Source organism: Sturnus vulgaris, chromosome 22, assembly GCF_052056855.1.
Source record: "Sturnus vulgaris isolate bStuVul1 chromosome 22, bStuVul1.hap1, whole genome shotgun sequence".
NCBI lineage: Eukaryota > Metazoa > Chordata > Aves > Passeriformes > Sturnidae > Sturnus > Sturnus vulgaris.
In genome coordinates, this window is record NC_142264.1 from 5,574,823 (window position 1) to 5,594,309 (window position 19,487).

Consider the following 19,487-nt stretch of genomic DNA (forward strand, 5'->3'; position numbering starts at 1 on the left):
TTGTGACCTCCCCTCACTCTGCTCCATAAAGGAGAAGTGAACACTGTCCACCGCACCCGTGAAAGATTGTGCCGAGTTTGGGACTAAAAAAACTGATTCTTGTGAAAAAGACTCTTAGAAATGGTAACATCAAGTAACAGTTAAATGTATTTTAATTCCTTCAAACAGAAGGATAGCTTGAAGGTACAGCAGAGAAATTTTCATTGATTTCATTCTCTTTTAAAAACAAAAAAAACCAAACCAAAACAAAAAACAACATGGCTTCAAAATTCAGGAACAGTATCCAATAAACAAAGTACTATCCTTATGCACCTGGTTTAGTGTGGTACAAAGAGCTTACAGATTCAAATGAATATCATAAATGACTGAGCAATCGATTCAGATAATGCTTGTTTACAGGGACAGAAACTATGTTGACAAGTATGAATAAGTACACAGATAATCTCTTTAAAAACCCCAAACCTTTCTAACTGTATTTACACACTCAGATGTATTTGTTTCCTTTGGCACTAGAAATTACAGACAAAAGATCCCATTTTATAGCAATTAAACTTTAAACCTCAAAATAACCTTTGAGATAGGCCATATAGCCCCAGCACAGCAGCCTCACCTTTATTAAATTGCTGCCAACTCTATGTTCTAACCCTGAAAATTCAGGCCAAAAAACCTGAAGCCAGCTACCACCTGTGACAAATTTCACATGGTGGAATTAACTGGATTTGAGGAGCTCGAGCAGTGGGGAATTCATGATAGATATTTAATAAGAATGAATCTCCCGTTATTATCCAAGGTGGATGTCTTTTTAAAAGCTCTTTATACACATATAAAATAAATCCAGTAAAAAAATGGACACCCATTACATATATTCAGCCAAATTAGACATTAAGTGAACAGTCAGAGCACATGATGGCCAGCTGTAGTATTTCTTCAGCATTGCAGAGAAATGTGCTAATCCCTAATCATTTCCATGCTAGAAAAAAAATTAAAATAACAACTAATATGGTTTATTCTTTTACCATGTCAGTTTACTCTTTAGCCATTGCCAGGAGTAAACTCTTAAGTTTCACAGCAAATTCAGTATTATCAGTACAGTAGCAAGAGTATTTTGGCACCCTGTAAAATCCTAAAGAATGCACAAGAAAAATCTCTTAAGTAGCATTTAATTATCCAGACTTCTCATTTCTTATTCCTGGTATTTGACTTTACAGAGCCTGAAGCTTTGATTACTTTCAAAACAGTTTTTATAAGTTTTCTGCTAGTAACCAACAGGGATGGAACAACAATGGCACAGTATTTTTCCTAAAGCATTCAAGACTAGCAAAAGATTATTTTCCTTGAGGAACTACAATTAGGACTACATAAAAATTAAGTAATGAGGCATCATGGCAAGTAACAGCACATCGACCCTCTACCACAACAGGAAGCTATTTTCAATCTTACAACAAAAAGGAATCAAATTAAAAAACACTAGAATTTATAGGACTTCATGGGTTTTGTTCCTCCTCTCTCTAGATGGTAAGAAACCATTAATGATCAACGTTGTACTTGGCTCTGCAAAGCAGGATGAGGGCAGAAGCTTTTGTTGAGATGGAATAAAGTACATGGTTGTCTTATTTTTGCATTGATCACACGAGACTGGACGTTGCATTGTCTCTGATAACTGGATTGAATCCAAGCTGGACCACACACTTACAGAATGTTTTCCCTCACACATGTTATTTGTGCACGTCTCAACCAGACATTGATCTTGTTCTGCCAAGTGTATTCTTAAGCATCAAAAAAAGCTGAATTTTACTACAGCAAATTCTGTGAGGAAAAGGAATCAGAGAATATAACAAGTCTTCCCAGAAGACAGTCTTTTCTACACATCCAAAGAGCTGTTTGAATTTCAGATGAGCTGATAGAACATTTTTTTTAAATATTTCAAAAGTAAAGCATGTTAAAACAACTTCCATTACATTTTGTGGAATACCAGTTCCAACACCCTTATGTGAAATTGTTACAAGTTTCTCAAATGCAGTCTCTTAAAATGAGAGTACAGTGTATCTAAAGCACATATACATGCTGCTACCAAGGAAAAAAAAGCAGTGAAGTAGCAACTTTTCATACATGTACTAAGAATCTTGCTCTTTGAAATAGCCCCCAAATCAGCCTGCAATTAAGATTTGTTTTCAACTGAAAAGACTTACAAAACCACCCAAATATTTTTAAGACCACCCCTTGGTCTTTGTATTCTGAGCTCGCACGGTATTCTCATGCAAGCTGATGTACTGGAGATACAGTACAGCAAATTACTACAAATTCTACAAATCAAGTGACTTTCCTTTTTGCAAAACATGAATATACACCCGTGTCTTCACACACAGCACATGACCCTGCATGGAACTCGAGTCAGTGTGCAGTAGGAACTACCAAAGGAAACACTTTACAGATACTGAAATAGTGGAAACTACATGAACTGATTCAGTCCACACAACCACAAGGCTGCATTGCACTACAGAAATACTGACAAAATGCCCCCAAAAATGCCAAGAAACTACAAGCAAGTTCTAAATAGGATATAAAAACTGTTTCTTTCAGTGAAGACCAACCAGTCCCTTTGTGTACACATTTAGTTTTATTGTAACAAAGCAACTTGTACACTTTAACGTTTAAAACTGAGCATCTTTCTTTCCTTTCCAGTGAAACAAAAAAAAAACAAACAAAAAAAGAAGAAAAAAAACACCAAAAAATAAACCAAAAAAAAAACCAAAAAAGAATTTAAAAATAAACAAGAACAAAATTACAATAGAGAATGTCAATTCCAAATAAGATCCTACAGGTTCTGCTGATTCTCCATCAAGTGGCAGGGCTCAAAGTCATCATTAGGAGAAGATTTTATTTTAAAAGTGTCATCTTAAACTGCAAGGATGTTTGTTAAACATCACAATTAAACATGCCAAAGGAGAAGAAGCCATGTTGTCAAAATGCCCACTTAACCCACCCAAACTTCTGAAACCCACCCCGGCTGACCTTCTATAACCCCATTTTTATTTTTATTTTTTTTTTGTTGTTTTTTTCTTTTTTTTTAAACAAGAGAAAGTAGACAGATACATGTTGGTAAATGCTAACTGTCCATATTCACATAGAGACACAGTGTAATCTCTGAGCCCAATATACAGAGAAAGAAGGAAAAAAGCTAGATTCTATGCACTACTACACAGGGGCCTAGCACTCTTCAGCTTCCAGCAGAGTGAAGGGAGCAGAAGGTTTTCTTTTTTCCCACAGAACATGGTGTGTTGGATTCATAAACAGTTTTTGTTTTGAGAGAGAAAGGGATAAAAATGAACTTGAAACAGAAACTGGTAGATTCTTTTCCACTGTATTCTGCTCAAGGTATTTCCCCAAAATAAATCGTGAACCATGGTGTAGAGGAGAGAAAAAGAGACCTCAAGAGAACAAGGCGACTGAGCACAAGAAAAAAAAGACAGCAACTTGCTCCCAGGGACTGGAGAAAAATTAAAAAGGTAAAAAGGGGTTTGGAATCCATCAGTGTTCAATTAGTCATCTTCTCCTTCATCCTCCTGTTGAAAGATAAGCAACAATTAAATAAATCTAATCACTAAACTTCAGATAGCAAATGCAGTGACCAGAACTTTTTACAGTGCTACTCATGGTGCTGTATGATATCTCTTCCCTCACTAAAGGATGGTAACACTTGCCCTGGGTGCCCAGCTGCTGACCACACAGAAATCACTCACTACCTGGCTGTCCCAAGGCAAACACATCAGAGCTTTGAGAAACCATGACTTAGAATCACTACAAGCACTGACATGAGTTTAACATGTGGAAAGTGAAGGAGTCATCTTTTCCCCTCATTTAAAACTCTGAAAAACAAAATGCTTCACCCTTTCACAAGCCAAATTCTATGTTATAAAGCAGAGCCCAGAGCAGCCCTCCTCTCACTGCACGTAGTTTGTGCTGCTGGAAATCAGACACACCACACCCAGTTCTGAGAAACTAAGACATTCTAAACTAAGTTCCCAACACCTGGATGCTGACCCTGGAATCTCACTTACTACTAAAGCAAATTTCTAACTCCTGAACCCAACAGAAAGTCTTAGCTAGGCTGGCCATAAGGAGAAATAAACCAACAAGTGGGAAGGATGCATCAACAAAAGTCATTTATATGTAAAGCATTGCTAGAACGCTCAGTAACAAAGCAAGAATTTTATCACATTAATATCCTTGTTCTCCCAGAGCACTTCCCACTTCCCTTACAAATTTACTGAAACTATGTACTTCCACCATCTCTCATACACACAAACATACTTATTACTACCTGAAACCACTCAAGTTAATGCAGTCACAGTTCTCACACCTTGGGTGCAGAAAAGAACCAGGTCACCTTTGTCACAATGGCTTGGTATTCTTACAAGATCCCTCTCAAACACCACATGAATGGCATGAAGGGCAAGATTACTCACCTCTCCTTCCTCTCCCTCATCATCATCTTCATCTTCCTCCCCCTCATCTTCATCTCCTTCTTCATCAATATCCTCTAATCCTTCCTCCTCTTCATCATCATCATCATCCTCCTCTCCCTCCCCTTCTTCATCATCCATATCAGGAACCTTTTAAAGACACATTTACAACATCAACTACAGTGATCAAATTCACTCTTGCACAGAGCTGTTGTGGGTGCAGATGCCCTGCTCAGGGCTGTACCTACCAAGTAGTACTGTAGGGGATTTGGCCAAATGTCATCCTTGATGACTTCTCCTAATTCATCAGCCCCTGCATCAGAGTGATCAGTGAACCAGGTGAAGAAGCTTTCTGGCTCTTCATGCTGCCTCTTCCTACTGGCTTTGTTCTGTGTCTGGCTTGAACGTTTTGTCAGGTCCTGAAAACAAAGTTAAGAAGTTCCCTAAAGTCATCTTTCTATGGCACTTTTTTTCCTATAAGCACCATTTTAAAATGTATTTGTCTAAATAACCTTAAGAAATCACTTTTCTCTCCTTCTTCAAGGGTAAGTCTGTAAAACACATCTGAAACCCAAACAACTGACAGAAGATACTGTTTTTCTCATGAACATGAGAGAACAGTAAACCCACTTGTTTTTTTTCAACGGTCTCCACTGAACATTGAAAATTCGCAGAATCTCACATTTGATTTATGTTTCCCTATCTCAGGGCAACATAAGTATGACAAGTGTCTAATGACACACTGAAATAAGGTCTCACAATGCCTATACTACTCAGTAGTTGTAACTGCAGCAACTACTACACACAACCAATTTAAGAAAGTCTCCACACCTCTAAGCTCAGTATTCATTTGGAGATAAAGACCTGCCTAGGCCTTTTTGCCTAAAATTTTCTACTCTGAAGTCTTCAGGCCACTCTCTGCAGTAAGAGCAAAAAAACCCCACAAACTGCTAAAACACATAGAAGAACACATGTAAAGTCTGTATCACTTTACCCTAGAAAAGAAGTACAGTAAGTTTGCAACAATATTTTTGTTAAGTCTGAAATGAAATCAATTATTTCTTTTACCATATTGTTACACCACACTTTTAGTGTTTTTTTCTCCTGTCAGAATGACAATATTTATAGGTTTAGACTGTTTAAGGAAGAACAATAGCAGAATTCACATTGATTTTGTGGTGTATGTAAAGATCACTCGACTGGTCTGTACAAGAATGTAGTTTCTGGTACAAGAGGGAAAGCTCTAGCTCTCAATACAGAAAACATTAAGTTTTCTCTTTGGTCTGACAGTGACAAAACAAGCGGCAATTTAACTGCAACCCTCAGCTCTACTTTTAAAAACTCAGTTCTAAATCTTCAGGATAACACTGAAGTACTTCTAACTTCTACAGAAATGAAATGCAGCAAATTAATGATGCTTGAACACTGCCTGGGTGACAGGTATGCCCACATTATTGTGGCTTCAAACTGTACAAAAGATGTGGCATCTGGAAATGAAGTGGAGGAAATAGAGGAAAATATAAAACAAGATCATACACTACTATCTTATCCCCCTAAACCTGCTATCCTTGGAGTTCTTCATTTAATAGTTATTTTAAGTAAACAACACAACACAGCTTAGATCCTGGCCAAGGAAGAGACAAGCAAATGCACTTGGGAATGTTTTCACATGGTCACACTTGTGCTCTCCCAGATGCAATACATACCTTTCCAGATTTCCATTTGATCTCAGTCGATTTTGAAGATGGGTCTCCACTTTCATTGAGGTGAAACTCTTTGGAGAGAACTTTATTTTCAAAGTAGGGATTCTCATCAAAATACTGCAGAGTGGAAAGCAAAGATTTAGAACCCACAGAATAGAAACACACGTATCAAGTAAAACCTGGCACTAAACAGATAACTGCAAAGATTTAAGTTCTAAACTACAGCCCAATACGCAATTAATTTAAAAAAGACATAAAAATCACAAGTGAATGAATAATTTAGAGTACTTACAAAATCTATTCTGTAACCTGATTTGATGTCTTCAAATTCTGTCACCTCAACTCTGGTCAAGTAATGCAGTGCTTCCTCATCTTCTTCTCCCAGCAGTGCAGATACTGAGAGAGAAGGAAGAATCCCACATTAACAAAGCCATGAAACAGGCAGGCAAAACACAGGAAACTGATAGCCAGGAAGATCTAAAAAGCAACACATCTGTCCAAGCCAACTTCTCATTACTCTTTCTTTTCAAGTTACCAGCCAACAGCCTACCCACACATACCCACCCTTCCCTCTGAAACAGATTTTCATGCATGTAATTTTCCCAATCTAAGCAGTCTACAAACTTGTTTTGTAGAAAGTCTATTGTCAAGAGTCCCAAAGAGCTCACTTCCAAGTAAAAAACATCCAAACAATCTAGAATAATTTTTTGTTTGCTTTTTTCACTTTAAGTTCCCATTGATCTGAATAAAGTGGGAAACTTTAAATTTAAAACGCAGGAAAAACATTTTAGGATTGAAGTATTTTAGTAAATAAGATGTTCCTTTGGCCAACAAGTACAAGAAAGAAAAAGCTTAAAAAATGCAATCTAGGACAGAAAGGAAGTGTTTTCTACGCTTAATGACAACTCCATAAGACCCTCAGAGCTTTAAGACACTCACATAACAAGCAAACCAACACTGAATTTACAGGGAGGAAAAAAAGAGAGCTATTAAGAAGAAAGTACCTTGTGGGTGGTTGACAAATGTTGTTACCCAGAAATTCGGGATTTTGGCGATCAATTCTGACCTCTTCTGGAAGAATGGTTGGCGGAGTTTGTTGTATTTCTGTTCTACTTTCAAAATTTCCTCACTGGCTTGTTCATTCAGTCTATAATAGAAAGAGCCGTGTTAATCACAGGGGGAGAACTGGGATTTAAGGACACACCAGAGGAGTTAACTAGAAGCTGAAAGGGTTTGATAATACCAGTCTGCCATATTCCGCAGATGAAGCGTCCCAAAAACCCCAGAAGCTCAGAGCTGTAACAACTGTTAAAAAACACTCTGCCAGAAACAATCTCACTGGTCTGAATGGAACCTTCTGCACACCTTGAATGTTCTGCAGAGGTGGATCTTTATTTATGCAAAGCAAAGTTTTAGCTCTTGAACATTTTGTCTGTATAAAACCTGCAGATGGGTAACAAAGCCCTATCACCTGCCCCCTATAACTTTAGGCGGGCAAGGAAGCTACAGCAAAGCAATTCTGCAGCCTGTGCAAATAAAATCAAAAGACTTAAAACTGAGCTGTTGTAAAAAGGCACAGTCCTGATAGTGCAACAGCTTCACACCTTCACAGCCCCAACAGACACCTGCAGTCCTTGTAGGACACTGGACATGGAGAGAACATGCAGGCAGGGACTGACACAGAACCCACAGCCCCAAGAGATTTGGCATACAAAATTAACATATCAGAGACATTTTCTGTGTATTACTGCACAAGCACATGAATATTTTAATAAAAATGTATAATAAAAGCTGGCTTTTCAGCCAGGTGTTTGGTTCTGCTTGCTAAGAGGGAAACACTTTAGCCAAATAGCTTAGACATTAACTTGAGAAGACCGTGCAAAATACATTTCTATTATCAAAAATATCACAATTAATTTAAAATTTTAAACTCAAGTTCTACCTCTTTAATTATACACAATTAAGCAAGAAACCAGGACACTTCTTTGTTATTTTAATGTCTCTAATCAAGTCAGAACACAGGTATATCTTGGCAGAGTTCAGACAGTGAGTACTACTGAGTGCTCACTTTACTAAACACTTTCACTTTTGTCAGTTACATTTCAATTTCTGCTAAAGCATTTTAGAAGTGAGATAATGTTTACCTGTCTATTTCGTTCTGTACTTCATCAATGTGTTCAATTGCTTCCTGTTGCTCTTTTTCTGAAAAACAAATTAAAACGTGTCAACATCCCTGCATTCACAAGCCTGACAAATCACCTGGGACTTCTCTTTGAGACACACTCTGGCGATCTACCGTAGAAGTTCTCAGGTATTTCTCTTAAATGTCACAAGATTTACACGGCCTCAAAGCACCAGCTTCACAGGGTGTGCTGCAGCTGAAGTGCAGCAAAGTTTGACAAAACAGCCCCTAAAGTGAGTTCACCCCTAGAAACCACAGCTCACGTCCCGCTACACTGTTTAACAAGCCAACTTAAATTATAAGTCAATAATAATTTAATTAAGAATTTGTTTTAAAAAGCCACATTTGCTACGACCAACACATTTGAAGAAACGCAAAGCAATCTACAGAGCACAAGAATATCAATAGAAATAGCTTATCTGGGCACATGCCACCTTCCAAAAACCGAAAAGAACGTTCGGAAAGACAGCTACAAATGAAAGAGATGCGAAAGCCGCCGTTCGGCAGATATTTTCCAATGGGCACTTCCCCCGGACCAAGTTTGGCCGAGGCCCGGGTTACGGAGCGCTGTTTACCCACCGCGCGGGAGATGAATGAGCGGCAGCGAGAAGCGGCTGGAGCGGAGCAGCGCCCGGTGCGCGTCCCGCACGGCGCGGCCCGCGCTGGGGGACAGCTCTGCCGCTCCCCTCGCGGGCGCGGGGGACGCACGTGGGGAAGGCGCTGCGGCCGGGGGCAACTCCGACCTTTAGAAGCCAAGATCGCACGTGGGGCCGGCGCGGGCGGCCCCAGCACCGCGTGTCTCCGCCGCTCCATCCCCGCGCGGCCCGGCAGCACCACGCGGCCGCGGCCGGCGCGGGAGGCGGCGGCGCATCATGGCGGCGGCGGCGGAGCACAATGAGGCTCCGCGGATGCTGCTCCGGGAGGGGCGGCGGGGGGGTCCCGCTCCTCCGCCGAGCCGCAGCGCCCCCCGCCCGGCCCCGCGGGGAGGGAAGCCGGGCCGGCAGCGCAGACAAAAGGGCGCTAACATGGCCTCCTCCCGCCGCCGGCGGGCCTGCACATCCGCCCGGCCGGGCCCGCGCTCCGCCCGCCCCCGGCGCGGCCGCGGCCCGTGCGGCGGGGGAAAATGGCGGTCGGCGCGAGGCGGAGGCCGCGCCGGCTGCCGCCATTCCCGTCCCGCCCCCGGCGCGGCCTCACCTGAGGTCTCGTCGGCCCCATCGTGGTTGGAGTTCAGCTCCTTCTTACTGACTTTGGCCGCCGGCGCCGACATGTTGGTGGCTGCGGAGCGCGGAGGGCGGGAGGGAGGGGGGGGCTGCAACGGGGCTGCGCGGGGGGGGGGGGGGCCGGGCACTGACTCCTCCTGCTGCTGCTGCTGCCGCCGCCGCCACTCAGGTCCCTCCGCCGCCGGGGCGCTCCCGCCTCCTCCGCGCGGTCCTGCCGAATACCGGGGCGGCAACGGCGCCTCTCACTCCCCTCGCGCTCCCTCGCCCAGAGCCGCCACCGCCGCCTCCTCCTCTGCTGCTGGCGAGGGGCGGGCACGCGGCGCGCATGCGCGGCCCCCCCCGCCCGGCCGGGCCACGGCGGCCGCACCGCGCGTGCGCACCGAGCCCCCCGCCCCGGGCGCGCTGTGCCGCGGGCGGCGCGATGCGCAGGCGCACTGCACTCAGCACACACACACACGCCGGGGAGGCCCCGCGTGCGCAGCTGCGGGAAGGCCGCGCCCCCCGACCGCCCTAAACCGGGCGCTCATTGGCCAGGGGGCGCTGGGGGGCGTGTCCGCGGCGCGGAGACACAGAGGACGGCGCGCGCGGGACGGCGGGGGCGCGCGCGGGGTGTGTAGGGGAAGGGGCCGCGCATGCGCGCGCTGCACGTGCCCGCGCGCCCTCGCTGTGGTGGCGCGCGCGAGGCCGCATGAGTTCCCCCCTACGTCCGCCCCGTCCCCTCACGGCCCGTGGAGGCATCGACCCCATCGAGGTGGGGCCCGGCCCGTCCCCTCCCCCGACCGGGGGATATCGAGGGGCAGGAATGGATTTCTGGACCCCCGACCCCCAAACGGAGCTCAAGGCTGCGGTTCCGCTGCCTGAGGCGTTGCCACGGGACTATGCCCAGCGCGTCCCTGACGAGAGAGAAGTCGCGTTTCCAGCTTGCCGTGCTCTGAGGATGTGGCATCCACACTCCCTGCCTTACCTGGGACATGGCATAAAGCAATCATGGAATCACCAAGGTTGGAAGAAACCTTTAAGAACATCATGTCCAATGTTCATCCAATACTGCCACTGTAAACTCCCAAACCATTAAATCACATCACCCAGTGTGAGATCCAGACACCTCTTGAACACCTCCATAGATGGTGACTCCACCTGTTCCAATGTATGGCCACCTTAGCAGGGAAAAATCTCTCTCAAATATCAGAATCTCCCATCTCAGCTTAAGGCCATTGTCCTCTCACTGCAGGTAAGGCAGAAGAGATCAGCCTCCAGCCTTCCATTCAGGTGGTTGTGGAGAGCAATGAGCGATGCCTCTTCAGCCTCCTCGAGACTAAATAAACCCATATAAATAACTTGGGACATTCTGTGTTGAGGGCACAGAGCCCTGTCAGTCACATCCAGCTCAGTTACTGTGGAGCTCTACTCCAGAAGGTCACAGAGCTGCCTGCCAGCACACCTGCCACTGCACCAAGAGCAGGCAGACTTTAAATAACCCTTTTTGTCCCTTTCCTGTCCACCTGTCATGGAAGAGCTCAGTGCAGCTCCACAGCTACAGCTCACCCGTGTCTGCTCTTAAAGGAATAGCCAAGTCACTCTTTTCCATCAAAAGCAGCAACATATCATTCACAGATGGGTGTTAGGATACAGACTGGGCTAAAGAACAAGTACAGTTTTGATGAAGTAGGAATTTGCTGTCTGTATTTCCTTCCCCAGTCATACAACATTAGCATAGTCTTCCTGCTCTTTTCCTGTTTTGCCTCTTCAAATTGCTTTTCTACTGGACCTATTCAATGAGGCCTGGGTTAGTTCCTGCCTCCCTAGAAGTCTTGACTATACTTTTCTGAATGCTGCTCCCACCTGTTACTTCCAAATCCCCATTGTTTTGTCTTTTGTATTCCCAGCTGTCACTTCCCACCAGCTATGTCCTCGCTGCCACCCACAAGGGCTGTGGCATGTGCAGGGTTTGTATTGTGCTTCCCTGTGCAAACAGCAGCAGAAAGGAGCTGCCACCCCTTCCTTCTCTGGTTTCACATACAGCAATTGTAACTGCTGGGCATAAAAGGTAAGCAAAGCATCACAACTTTATAAATGCAAGATTATGAAATCCTTCCCAAGGGGCAAATGTCTCAAGGCCTTCCTGAAGTGAAGATGACTCTTTCCTTAGTCTGTCTGCATCTCCCAAGATTGATTAATATGAATATCTTCCAATTCAGACAAGGTAAACTCATGTGTGCAGCTTGCTTTTCTTCCTTCTATTTAATTTGGGTCTCTTGACTATGTAGTTGTATCTTCTTGGGCTTTTTTTCCCTCTCTTCTCACTTGTAATTTGCTATATTGTCTTTCTCTAGATTAGTCTTTTAAGGTCTATAATTTGAAATACAGATGGCAATTTTGAAGCTAGTTCCAAGCAGGCACAAGTGGCATCTTCCCTACTAGAACCCCTTGTTTAGTCTATAAATTACCAGGTATTCCTGAAGTACAAGATTATGGTGATACACTGATACATCTAAAACCAAGTAATCATGAATTTTAACTGCTGTACTGTTAAAAAATATTTCCAAGATCTGCTTTTACTACCCTAAACCTAGGTATTATCAACAAAAAAGGGTATATTGATATTAAAAAGATTATAAATACATGTAAATAGTAAAAGAATATGAATTTAATATCTCTGAGACAGTAACAAAAGAACGCCCCAAAATGTAGAGGGTTTATTGATAAGTATTCAGTTACCTCCCTTCAAATCTTTCTAATGTTTTCACAACCTGTAACTAACCTCTAAGGCAGTTTTAGTCCTTGAATAACTGTTGAGGGTTTAAATGTACAGTTATAACTGCACATTTTCCTAAAGAATTGACAAAACAGAGTCAATTTCCTTTCTTTGTGAAGGAAATCTCATATTTGCTCCTTGAAGTTAAAGTTCAGATCTCCAGTGTTTCTTTCCTTGGTATGATATGTTACTACAAGACAGAGACATAATTGGTAATCGTGCTTACTTTCTGGGATGTCAAGTCAGCAGTAAATTTTAAACTTGAACCTCCAGTTTGGCAAATGAAATCAGAAAATGTGCTAAAATCCTCTCCAATACAATGCAGTGATGTGTGAAAAAAAGAAGAGTACATCTCCCCCTAAGTATTTCTGTAAGGCAAAATGGGCATATATATGATCATGAAAGTAAGTCAATGTAATTCATAGCAACTCACGGTTTCACAGCCTTCCATCCCAAAAAATTGGAAATTATTGTAGATAAATACAAAACAAGGATTATTTTACCATCACTGAAATGCAACCAACTGCTTAACAATTGCACATCTCTGCTGGGAGCCTGGTTTTCCATAGAGAACTTGCAGGCTTGGGCTCTGTATTAAGAACAAAGATTCTCTCTTGGAGTGCAAGACAAATTTTTAGAGTATATGAAAGCTTTTAAGTTACTGAGTACACCTGTGAGTTGAAGGCACATTTCAAGAAGACACAAGCTTGTACTTGGCAGCAAAGCCTGACTGGCTCACCAGGGCTTGCTGGGAGCCAGAGGCAGAGACACAGGGCAGGTTTGCTGTGTGTGATCAGTCTGACAGCCCCCAGGAACTGCTGAGCCTCCCCAGCACTGCACACACAGCCTGGCACACACATTAACCAGTCAAATACCAGCTACAACTGTTTATTCATCTCCACTAGCACAGACCTTCCCAGTCAAGCATTCATGTTAGAACTGAAGGGTGAGATAATGACAGAAGAATCTTCCACATGTCCTCACAGTTGTTGCAGTTTAAACCTCCGGATGAAAATATTTTGGGGCTGATAATTGCCTTGAAGCAGGACAGCAGTTCATAACACGGACAACAGGCAGTGACTAAGAATATGTCACTGCAAAAATCCAGTGATCCTATTTGTATTAGTTTTTATTTTTTATTAAATTTCCATTAGACATTAGACTTCTTTTTTTTTCTACACCAACATTTCTAACTTACCAGAGCACTTGCTTGTAATCCATGAAGAGATGTATGGTTACCTAACACCTGTGCTTGTTCCCAGATACTAGAGGCAAAGAGGCAGTCAAAATACTCTTTAAAATATTAAATTGAAAGTCAAAGAAACGTTAGACACTTCTGAACATGAGGCATAAGCTTTTCAGACATGTTGAGGACTAGATAAAACCCTACTTTTGTGCTTCTGCAAGGAGATAGACAGAAGATTCTCTCCACCTTCCCGTTCACAGGGAAATTAAAAGGGAGGCAATTTATAAATGTTTGCTTTCCAGGGTTTTAACTCTGGCCAATTCTTGAAACTCTTATTTATCTTCCTCAGTCCTACAGCAGGAAAACTCTTGCTGAATCCCAGGCGAAGTTGACTATCACGTCTAGATTTGGACCCTTGGGAACAGCACTAGAGGCAAAAATTTTACACTCTGTGTGTATTTCATCCATTGTCTTGTTACCAAGTGGCAGCGGTTTTTGTGGGTATCATTAAAAACTTCCCTTGTTATGTAGAACTCTCAGGGGAAGTAACCTCTGTCTCTATCCAAAAAGTGGCAGATAAAAATAAACACAACATTGCTCAGCAAAGAACGAGTACATTAATTATAATTCATCAGTTTGAAGTCGGTGTCACTCAAACATTTATGGTGTGTATTGAGTCAGGTGTAGGAGTATGGTGACAGGAAAGGTGAGACAAAAGACAGGAAAACATGTAGGAATCTGTCATATACAGTTTTTGCTATAATAATACATTGTGCACATTATTCTTTTCATCTGAGAATGTCAAAGCTCATTTAAAAAATCTGGTTAAATGTAAAAAGCTCCGTGAGTAAAGTAATTCTTTTACTGGTAGGTGAACTGAATGCCAGACTTATTCAGTTATTGCTCATTAGAGCCGGAGATGGAACTCAGGAATAGAACTGGTCTCCAACTTCAGCTACATAAAATGCTGCACGAGTTGCCAACAATGATCTGTGAGTGGAATTTGGTTAATTGTGTCAGTCTGTAAGAACAGTTATTATTTTTTGGTATTACAATAGCTCTGAGAGTCCTGCAACTGTAATCTCTGCGTGTGAGGTTCTACCTGCACACACAGCAAAGAGTGGCTCTGGCTGGAAAAATGCAAATTCTTTCAGGACATGGTTTGACAAACTATTTTTTGGTAAAATTCCTACTTACGCATTCCCCACCACACATTCCTCCCCTCTTCCCCTTTACACTGTTCCTGCATTGTGCCAGTGATTTTTTTGTGTGTGTGTTAAATTGAATCTGAATCTGATTTCAATTAGAAATAGTCCCCACAACCCCTCTTTTTTTTAAACTCAGACTTGTACTCTGATCTGTTTCCCTGGTGCAGATGTAGGAACAATGTTACAAGAGAGTCCCATGAAGACAGGAATGAAAGAGTGAGGAACACATTGCACAAATTTCACTTAGCAGAGGTGTTTGTCAAACTGTGCCCTTAACTGAGCCCAACCACGACAAAGTTCTAACTGCAACTGGTGTGAAAATACAGCAATTTATTTTTGTAAGTTTTTTTAAATTAACACAAACAAGTGGAATATGGCAGTAAACAAAAGAGCAGCTCTGCCGCCTCAGGTGATACTGTAAAAACTTTCAGAGTAGAAATTAAGGTCATTGACAAAACATCTTCCTTTCCCCTTTGGAGTCAAAACGAATGTCTCTCAGAAACACACAAAGGAAATAACCTTTAAACTCCGTGTTTGTTTTTGCAGTGGTATGACTGGAAAATAATTTCATCTGCCTTTGTAAAGGGGGGGTGGGGTGGTATAAAACAAAGTAGAGACCATTTCCCTCCCACCACAGCCGTACATCTATTATCTGACTCACCACTTCTGGGACTCCTTCTGGCAGCTCGGGTTTTATTGCACTGAAAATTCAAGCCTGTGAAAAGATTCCCTGTTTTCAGGTTTACTTTGTTCACTGCTTTGTTCAGATCAGTATTCCTTCCTTTAGAGGTCTGGAAGTCGACATTCAGCAAGGGCTGGATGTTGCTGTTCTTAAGCCTTGTGAGAAGGACCAGCTCAGTGGAAGGAAGGGGGGAGGGAAAGGAAGGGGGAGGAGAGTCCATATCTGAAGAGAGACTCCAGACTAGAGAAATTTTACTGACATCCATTCAGTTTCCAGCGGGGTCTCCTTCAAGGGCTTTTACTGAACTCCAAAGGCTCCTGCAATTCACAGCGCCATTTACATGCAACGTTTCCCTCTGGGAGCTAAGGTATAACTGTACTCCTGGATAATAATCACAAAGAATACCACCAGACTCCCATTGAAATGTCAACCAGCCACTACTGTTGTAGAGAGTAACAAAGAGATGCTAATATAATTAATTATGAAGCCTCAGTCCCCTCATTAACACATCTTTAGTGCCTAGATCTTTGAAAATCAGCTGTATAAAGTGACTGTCAGAGTTAATTCATTATAAATTGCCTCCTGTCACATGCCAGCACTGCAAGTTCTCTCAGGCCTTGATGCTAAGAAATCTGGGTTTTTTTTAAGTTCTGATGCAGTTTTATTGGTGTTATTAAAGGTGTAAGCTGTTGCATAAGCAGTTTGTCAGGCTAGAGTAGAGAAAAATAAAAATGCCTTTAACTGAGCCCAGCTTACACAGTTGGTGGCATAAATAGGAAAAGTTTCAGTCAATTAAATGGAAAACTAAGGACAAAAGAAAAAACAGGAATGAAAGGTGTCACATAATTTGGCATTTAAATGTTTCCGGACCTTTTTTTAAATTTGAGGATTGCAGCCAGTTTATAGCTCTGCCTCCTACTGCTGCCTTTATGACAGCATTCCAGCTCCAGGCCTCATTCCAGAGCATCCTCCTTCCCCTCCACTCCCGCTCACAAATATATATTTCAATAGGCTTAGGCTACATGGAGTTCCAAAACCAGCATGTAATTGGTGCAATTGTCTTTTACACTTCTCCAGAGAGAGCCGCATTCATGCTGCTTAAGCCCTGTTTTGTCATGTTTTCCCTTCTTTTTTTCCTTTTTTTTTTTCCCCCCAGCTGGACTGGGATCAGTACTTGTGTTGGGAACCCTACATATACACTGAAGAAAGAAGTTTCAGAAACGGGCTGTATGGGTGGTTCATTCTGTTATTTCTCAGTACCAGACTGTCACTCTGCTACAAGATAAAGGGAGGCGATAAAAAGCAAGTGATCATTACAAATCACTTGGCATTTTCTGCCAGCAGTTAAAACACTTGCACTGACACATCCAATTTGTCTATACAAGATACTCTGCTTCCCTTCATCTTCCATGTGCTTTTGAGAAGGTGATAATCTTTCTGCAGTGCATAAGTTTGTAAAGTTATCTCTCTGTGCTTGTATAATACGTTCCAGTATTTTTTGTAATCTCTGTTATACTTGGGATTAAAAAAAAATGAAATGAGATATTTTTATTTGCCATTTAAGAAGTGGCTTTCACAGTAAGTGCTTTTGCTGGTCTAGCTAACCTGGCAATATGCAAACTCTCTAAAAGGAGGTAAAATTTGTATCAGTAAAAGGAGTCCTTGCAAATCTGTCTTTCCTGCTGCATTAGCTAACACAGTAGGAACGTTATTTTGTTCTCCATTCTTAAATTACATATCCATACCCCAGTAAAACTAAGATGTATTTATTGAATATTCAGTGTTCATAGAAATAATGTCTTGGAAATGAAAGTGGCATATTAGAAATTAAATAAATACAGAGATTTCTGAAGAGCAACCCAGAACTATCATGCAAATTCTGCTTGCTTGCTTTACACAAGCACAAATCTGATAGTACCAAGTGGAACGTAACAACTTATTTCTGAATGTCCTTTTTTGAAACCACACTTTTGCAAAGGAGAACCAGTTCTGTTTAGAGGATTAAAATCTGTTCACATTGCTTTCTAATACAGCCACTGGCTTTAAACATAGCAGTTAAAATTCCAACAACTGTTTGAGATACTACAGACACAATACGAGTTGATGAAGTGATGTACAGAACAGATAACTAATTTTTAGTCATGCATGGTTACTGAATATGGGTTTAATTTAAGGGATATCTTGTCTTTCATGCTGTCAGCACTGCAAAGGGTCAGGTACCTTTGAGGAATGGTGCAGCACGTTGTACCTTTATTTCTGAGATGAGATGCTGGACGTGCTGCTACAAACTCAGCAGGAACTAGAGGCTGCTGAGACCAAAAGGAGAGACACTGCCAGTCACCTCATCGACAGCAGCAATCCCTGCCCAAGGCAGAGACTCCCAGCTGCCACCGAGTTCAGAGCACCATGGCAGCCAGGATTCAGGATCCTGAGCCTTTCACAGATGCCTCTTTGGACAATCCATGGCACTCGGCCCCGTGCCAGCTCTGCTTGCCATTCCAACCCTGCCGGCAATGCCTTTGTGCCCCTGTGGCGGTAACTTGCTGCCACCTGCCACAGAGCTTCCCCCCTGCTCCTTCCTGCTCTGGTTACACTTGACTAAAATCTTTGTCTTATTATTAATCATGAAGGAATGAATAGGGGATAAACAATACCTGTACAAGGCAAGAAACTGCATCCGTATTTATAAGGAACCCTCAACTAATTCTGCAAAGCACAGCAGATTATGATTTTAATGGAGATGGATTCTTTTGATAATGTATCACGTTTTTTGGTATAACAGGACTTCAGAAGCAAGCTGATATTTTCTGCTAAGATGGAAAAATAAGTTTTCAAAGCAAAAAGGGCACAGCATTTGCAGGGATATTTGGGAGTGGGGACAGGGAAAAGGAGGTCACAAATTAGAGAAAATGCATGAGCTTGTTACAGATGGCACTGGAAAAGAAATAGCTGGGGGATTCACACTTCAACTTGAGTGGTAATGCAGAGTCCACATGAGGACCTGAACCCTCATCAAGTTTCTGAGCACCTGGTGGGGTACATGGACATGGGTTCAACACTGACAGTTGTGGGAACCTCACCTCCCTCAAGGTTTGGTGAATTTTAAAATCATGATTTTCTAACAAAAAATAAACACAGGAGTAACTGGTCAGATATTGTCCATACTCAAATAACAAGCACAAAATGTCAGCATAAAGCCACTTCAAACTCCTGATTACATCCTTTGGTTAATGCAAAGGCAATAGTTCAGTACCCAGGCCTCAGCCAGACCACATCTGTCACCTCGGGCTGTTCAGCAGTGCACAGGTAGGATGGGAACAATTAGGGAACAGCATAAGGTCTTGCTGGTTACAGAAGCTGGAGAAATAAGTAGGATCTGGAGTGACAATTCTTTGAAACAAACCCTCGCTGTTGGTTGAAGAGTTTTGTTTGTTGGCTGTGGTTTGCTTTGAATAAACGAGAATATGTATAAAGTTCTGTTCCTCTGAAATGCGTCATCAATTGCCGAAGGCAATACCTTCGATGCCCTGACAAGTCACTCCCTGCCACACTAAGTCCAAGAACTCTTTCTCATGGCCGGACTGATCAGTGCTGTTGTTTTATTCGTCTATATGTGCATCTGGTTGGGGTGAAAGGAATGGAGAGGAAAGTGTAAAAGGAGAAGGCTCAGTTACATCTCTGCATTTTCGGGTACAATCTGCTGTCTCGCCTCTGGAGCCTCAACAGAACTGAATAGTTGCATTTATCACAAATCGAGGGCAGCGACTGCACCCACTAGTGGGGGAATTTTTACTGAGATGCAGCTCCGAGTGTTTCTTTTGCTCAGGTCACAGCGATCACTCGCTAGTGTGCAGCTTCTTGTTACAGCTGTCTTTTTTCTGATGCTTTCCCCCTCGCTTTTGTTTTTGTTTTCTCTTTACCTCAACCTTCGCTGTTGTTTTCTGATGCTGATTTGCTCCATTATGTGAAAGTGAAAACTTCCTACATTTTTTCTCATGAAACAGGGAGGAAAAAGCACAGATCAGCCCTGTAAAAGCAGCCACTTAAGAGAGACTGGGTAGCCTCAGGCAAGTAACAGCCCTCCCCCA

The 19,487-nt window shown here is 42.6% G+C and overlaps 1 protein-coding gene across 1 annotated transcript; it reads right to left on the bottom strand.

Moving 5' to 3' along the window:
• Positions 1-2,598: 2,598 nt before the first annotated feature.
• SET (SET nuclear proto-oncogene) lies at positions 2,599-9,899 on the bottom strand. Its single transcript, XM_014873176.2, has 8 exons — positions 9,543-9,899; positions 8,311-8,368; positions 7,171-7,313; positions 6,459-6,562; positions 6,170-6,283; positions 4,712-4,882; positions 4,467-4,613; positions 2,599-3,563 (listed from the first exon to the last, which is right to left on the bottom strand). The coding sequence occupies exons 1-8, from the start codon at positions 9,613-9,615 to the stop codon at positions 3,540-3,542; spliced, it is 834 nt and encodes a 277-aa protein (XP_014728662.1). The 5' UTR covers positions 9,616-9,899; the 3' UTR covers positions 2,599-3,539.
• Between the last annotated feature and the right edge of the window lie 9,588 nt (positions 9,900-19,487).